Source organism: Callorhinus ursinus, unplaced genomic scaffold (assembly GCF_003265705.2).
Source record: "Callorhinus ursinus isolate GAN/ISIS: 27379988/994484 unplaced genomic scaffold, GSC_fseal_2.0 scaffold80, whole genome shotgun sequence".
NCBI lineage: Eukaryota > Metazoa > Chordata > Mammalia > Carnivora > Otariidae > Callorhinus > Callorhinus ursinus.
The window spans coordinates 871,716-878,066 of NW_027397142.1; the positions used below are offsets into that span (position 1 = coordinate 871,716).

Below are 6,351 nucleotides of genomic sequence, written 5' to 3' on the forward strand. Positions count from 1 at the left end.
GGGGGGGCGGGGATCATCCGCCATTCCGGTCTTGCTGCAGGATCTGCCCCTCCCCCCCGCAACCGACTGGTTCAGAGACCCTAACTGGGCTAATCAGATATCCTATAATGAGTTTAGCATGGCAAGAGGAGAGACACAGAGATGAGGAATTCTCTGGATCTCATGGAAAAATCCATGAACTCTTGCTGCCAAGGCCACACGGCCAGCCTTGTTCCCTCCCTCCCTGAGTCCTGAGCAGTCAGCTCTTCTTTGAATTCTATAACTACCCCCAAATCCTTCCAATGAGTTGTCTCCCTTGTTTTGTTTTGTTTTGTTTTGTTTTTAAAGTGGTATGCAAGTAAAGGCTGGGGACCAAAACTGGATTCAGAAACGAGGCTAGAGACGTACCCTTCACGCCCCTTGTACAAAGGCAGCTCTGAGACAGCCAGCAGGTAACAGGGCTGTGACGTGATCAGTGTCCACTGCAGACAAAACAACCCAATTGCTCACAAGTTCAGCTATTCTTGGGACCAAGGCTGGACAGGAATTGTCTCCCCGGGGCCTTGTGGAATGAACAACGTCTTTGTGATGCTCTACCAATGGACACAGTGGGTCTCACGGGCTGCTTCCCGTAAAGACCCTCCATGCAGACTGATGAGTGACATTACTCTCAGGCTCCATCATGTGAAATCAGTACTGGGGCAGCAGGGAGAAATACACAGTCTGGGGACCTTGATCCAGGAACTGATTCAAGTAGGAGCAAAAAGACAGCATAGCCTCCAAGCACACCTCCTTCAAGCACACTTGCAGACCAAGTGGCAAGAAGCCCAGGTGATCCTCCTCCCAGGGAAGTAGGGCACCTTCCCCTGGAAACAGACCTTCATTAATGACAGGCCTGGCAGGGTTGGCTTCCATTTGGGGAAAGCCAAGGTCCTGGGCTCGATGGTTCAAGGGCAATGGTGTGGGCAGTTACCTTGGGGCCAGGCCTACTCTGGTGTGAATATCCCCTCCCGGGGAGCTTCTGTGGAGAAGCCAAGCACCCACCCCCACCTAATCAATGCTGTCTTCGTGAGCAACCACAGCCAACCAGGGCCTTCCTGAGCTCAGTCTACAGCTGCCTGGCCAGATGGTAGGGAGAAGCCCTGACAAGCTTTCCTACTCCATAACATCTTAGGAGACAGAACTTTGAGACAGTGTTTTCTGGCAAAGAACATTGAAGAGCCTTTTAAAATGCCCAACAGAAAAAGGCAGCATGGACTCCTGCTTCCCAGGGAGCTGAGAGGCCGGCCCATCCTCACCAGCCAACATCCCACCCTCCCTGATCCCGTATCTTGGCTGTTCCTTTCTCCCTTCAGAAATGACCTTGGTCTTCACAGGCTGGCCACTCTACACCCACAAATCCTCTCCATCCCCAGCCCATCATGACGTGACCTGTCCATCTTGGCTTTTCCTACATAACCCGTGGACTAGCATTGACGGTGTCCCACCAGTTCATGCCTTTCCAGGAGCCTCAGAATGTGACCTTTCTGAAAGGAGGGTCATTGCAGACGTAACTCACTAAGATGAGATGACATCATACTAGAGTAGGATGGTCTGTTAACCCAAGATTTAGCTCTTACAAGAAGAGCAGAGACCCAAAGACACAGACACACGAAGGAAAGATGCCATGTGATGACAGAGGGAGAGACAGGGTTGGGAATGATGCTTCTCTAAGCCAACGGGCACCAAGGGTTGCTGGCACCACCAGAAGCCCAGAGGAAGACGCGGAACAGATTCTTCCCGAGACCCTTCAGAGGGAGCACCACCCTAGTGACACCTTGAATTTGGACTTCTGGCCTCCAGAAATGTGGGGGTATACATTTCTGTTGTTCAAACCACCCAGTTGTTACGGCAGCTCTGGGAGGCTAGTACAACCTAGCTCTGTTATAACCAACACAGGCGTGATGCCGCCACTGAAGACACAAGACATCCTGATGTAGACCTGCCTGCCGTCCCCTCTTCTTAGAGGGTATTTGAGAGTTTCAGGATCTCTGTCAAGGAAGCTGGGGATGCTCTCTAGAGCAGTAGGACACGCTGTGTGTCAGTGCCCGGACACGCCCCTCCTTACTGGGCTTTGCATACATGATTCCCAACTGCATGTCACTCAGTAATGTTTGCTGCAGGGCCACTCTGTCCCATGACACTTAGGAATTTACGCTTAGGTCCAGTCATTGAGGGGGATGATGTTAGGGGTACTAGCAACAATAGCTCACACCACACAAAAAAGGAAAAGAGCCCCCCTCCCTTTCCTTCTAAGTCACGGAGACTGAATTTGCACTCTGTGCCTTGGCCGTGCCAATCAAGTGCTGCTTTATTCTGCAGATCCTAAGTGTACATGCAATCTGGGAAGAAAGGAAGACGACCGCACACCTCTGATGCCCAAGGGCAAGTTTGTTTTCCAAATCACTGCCGTCCCAAGTAGGAGCTTTCTGCATCATCAGAAAGACTCAGAAGGCATGGGGAGATGCCTAAGACACGGGGAAGGAGAAAATCAACTCCCTCTACTTCACGGTTTGCCTCTTATACTTCCAGTTATGATCAACAGTGCTCAACTGAGAGTATTTTCTCTTCAGGTCACAGATACTCATGTGCCTAAAGAACTCTCTCCTAAACCCACATTCCCTTCCCTCGTTTCTCTAGTAAATCAACTCTAGCTGCCCAGCGCCCCAAACAGAAAGTCAGGATCTGCCAGAAATAGGTCCATTCAAAACCTGCAAAACCATGCCACAAGTAGTTAAGGGCCATGTCTGGCAGAGCAAACCAAGGTCTGGGCCCTCTGGCCCCGGGTATGCGCTGAAGCTTAGCTTGCTGCCGCTACTGATTTCAGGGAAGGCTATGGGCCCAGATTTCATGCGGCTGTCCTTACAAGTCACACTGTGAGTGTTGGGATGTTTGCAGTTACCCCCACACCGACGGCTTTGTGTAGGAAGAAAGTGACGGGGGAAACCAACCATGTTCTGGAGAGACAGCTGTCCTTGGGGGAACAGACAAGACACATGCACTCAGCACCAAGTCACAAATCACTGACAGCCACCCGGCCAGCCCGGGCGCCCTGCAAATGGCACCATGGCCCATTGGCCCTAGAAGGTCCCCAGCAGCCCAGCACCCACCTGAAACAATAGCATCAATGTCTTACTTTTTCTGGAGCGGGAGAAGAACCTGATGCCCCCGGGTGAGGTAGACGGGTTGGAGTTGGGGGAAGATTCTTTGGATGAAGAGCGAAAGATCCCACTGAAGCTCATTCGGCGTGGGGAGCGGGGTGGGGACTCCTGGTAGGAGAATGGGAACACAGTTTTGGGAGAGCCAGGGCTGGTCTTGGGCCTCACGGGAGCAGACACGGGGCTGGAGGGCCGGTGCTGGGGGCCTCTAGAGAAGAACCCTTTGGAGGGGCTGCCCGAGCTGCAGGGGCTGTCCACCTGGGGAGAGACAGACAAACGGATGGGTCATTCCGAGCACAGGCACTCAGCCCTAAGCCCTGAACGGATCCTGTCCCTCCCAACGTTCTCCAACATCAGGCTGCTCCTCCAAGGCACCCTGCCCCCAGAAACAGCCCTGAGTTCTTGTACAAACATAGGTGGCCACCCCGTGGTCTGGAGGAAAGCACCCGACCCGAGGATGGCCCATCCCCAGGCTCGTCAGCACCACCCAGAGGCCCACTGACCTCCATCCCCAGCTCTCTAGAAAGAGGTTCCTGGAGCGGAGGGGAGGAAAGGTAGCAAGCTGGCTCGAGACGATGCATCCTCTCTATAGATCTGTCCCCTGGCCTTTACTTCTTAAGGCCTGACATTTTTCTTTCTCGAGGTCTTACTACACTGGCGTGATGTTCTCTTGGCCCTCACTGAAGGAGGAAACGGGCATCTGAAACCCAGTGGGCCTTGGGCTCCGGCCTGAGGTGACCTGGCGCTAGGCAGTATGAATTTCCCCTCCAAGCTGCTGTGGCATTGGGACAAGGGGTTGCTGACAGAGCTCAGGAAGAAAGTGAACAAGGCCGAAAACCTTGGAGGCGCACTTCATTGATGACATGACCTTGACGGTTTGAGAAACGTCTGGACTCCGTCTATCACTTTAAGCCGAGGCCCACAGCTCACAGACTTTGAGGAATATCGAATGTGTCCTGCTGCGGGGCTCAGGGGCTGTCACTTACAGCCTGAGGGGAAGGGTTTGACCCCAGCTCACCCCCACTGGGCCATCCCGAGTCAGTCTCGCCGTGCCTGTTTCCTTATCCGTAAGACCGGGTGTCGTGCCCACCCATGATGCACAGGAACCATGCTCTGCACGTCCAGCTGCTGTGGCAAACTTGCAACACGGGGTCCAGAAGGACCTCAGGGCCCACCTGATCCCACAGAAGGAAAGAATAGTGACTTGTCTGCAGGGCTCATGGGGCACAGAGGATGCCGGGCAGGGAAGCAGCCAGCACGCTGAGACCCTGGGATGCCACATGGCAGGTGGCCACAGGTGCACGAAGGTACGTGAGCCCATGCGCCCAGAGGCAGCATCTGTGCAGCTCTGGCCTCTGTCTGCACGGGGTGCCTGTGGGGGGCCCAGGGCCCCTGTGAGCTGTCCCACCACCAGAGGGCACCCCAAACTGGGCTTGCGGCTCCTTCCAGGAGGCCGTGCCCTCGTGGGGACCCCCTTTAGATGTGACTGTGGACGTGGGAGGTGGGGGTATGGGGCAGGGAACAGCACACAAGGGATGGAAAATGACCCTACAGCACACAAGCAAGGAGTCTAGACACAGGGACTGGAGTTGGAATCCCGGCTCAGTTTCCGGCAGTGCGGACAAGTGACTTAAGCTTCAGGGTCCTCCTCCAACCAGTGGGGCTACGAGGCCGACTCAAAGGGTCTGTGGCTGATGGGATCTACGACAGGGAAGCATCTGGTACACTTTCTGGCACGTGGTAAGTCCTCCATGCGTATTTGATCCACGCTCCTCGTCATGAATTTGGAAGGAATAGTTGCTTGATATTCGTGGAAGGTCAGGGAGGCCGGGCCGAATTATGGAAGGATGCCACATGTGGTGTAAGAACCTCACTCTTCTTTGAGGCTTTTTAGCAAGGGAGTGGCACAGTCAGATTCGTGCAGGGCAGACCATCTGGTAGCCTCTCCCATCACTTGCCGAGGGCCACTAGCCTGAAGCCAGGAGAAGGGGCCAGCTGGGGGCAGGGTGAAGGTCACAAAGCTGCTAAGTGGTGGCATGGGACCTCAGGGCCCATGGTCTTAACCCTTACACCATATCCCTCCTGAGAGCGGCAGAAATAGCTGGGAGGGAGAGCAGCCTGGCAGACGCAAAATGGAGTCAAGGTCAAGTCTGAGGGCAGAGGCAGAGAGTCACGTTTAGGAACTACTAGCAAAGCTAACCCCACAGGGGAGCCCCGTGTTTGCCATGCTCTGCACGGTGCTGGGAGCTCTTGCAGGGAGAAGGCAGGACCATGAAGCAAGTGCTCATGTTTGAGTCTGGCGGGGCACAAGACGGGAGGATGGCAGGCCAGGCGTGGCTGCCATGAGCACGAAGCTGACGAAGAAAGGGTGACCTGGACACAGTCAGAGAAGACCCTGAAAGCTGATGGGCTTTGGACAGGCTGATGGGCAGAGGGCAACCAGAGCCTGAGAAGGAGGAGACAGAACGGGAAGCACAGAGAGCCACTTTCTTGGGCCACCACAGACCGGTGGGGCCAAACGCCACCGGGGAACCAGTCACAGAGGGCTTTGAGTGCTGGCTTGAACCTCCCTCGATAAACCAGGGGGAACTCTAGGGTTCTCCTGCCTGGGAGCCCATTCTGTACTGAGACTTCCAGGCCAACTGGGTCAGGCACTGAGGAGGGAACCCACAGAAAGTAGACCTTTCCCCTAAAAAGACCAAATAACGGTAGACACAGCCTGGCTCAGCCTTCTCCCACGGGGGGAACGGGGAGAGCCTAATCGTGCTCCCCAGCGGTGGGAAAACAAGATGGCCAAGCATGCCCACCGTCTGCTCCCTGCCCGCTGGGTGGGGGTGATGCCGATCCGGGTGCCAACAGAAGCTGCCAGGGACAGGGCCTCGGCTCATGCCTGTTAGCAAGCTGCAATCAAACAGAACTTTGATAAATGTCATTGGATGACTCCCTGCATTTGGATGAACAAAAGGGCCCAGAGACCCCCAAGTGGGTGCAGGCTGTGCAGGAGCTAATGGGGGGTGATCTGGAGATCCTGGCATTGACTGTCCCCCAGAGGCTGGCCTGGGAACCGCACACCTCAGCTGTGCAGGGCCAAGTGGACCAGAAGCTCCTCACAGACACACAGTATCTGACAAAGAGCTGCCACCTCGGCGGGGGGGGGGGGGGGGGGGGGGGGGGG

General features: G+C 55.2%; 1 protein-coding gene across 7 annotated transcripts in view; it reads right to left on the reverse strand.

Moving 5' to 3' along the window:
* Positions 1–6,351, reverse strand: part of PRKAG2 (protein kinase AMP-activated non-catalytic subunit gamma 2) — a 255,248-nt gene that overhangs the window by 170,602 nt on the left and 78,295 nt on the right. For 5 of the 7 annotated variants that reach the window (XM_073887557.1, XM_025862118.2, XM_025862116.2 and 2 more), the window contains exon 3: positions 3,155–3,434. In XM_073887557.1, coding sequence (XP_073743658.1) covers positions 3,155–3,434 — 280 coding nt within the window. Of the gene's footprint in view, positions 1–3,154; positions 3,435–6,351 lie in introns of those variants that run through there. The other 2 variants (XM_073887559.1, XM_073887558.1) reach the window with 1 other exon arrangement.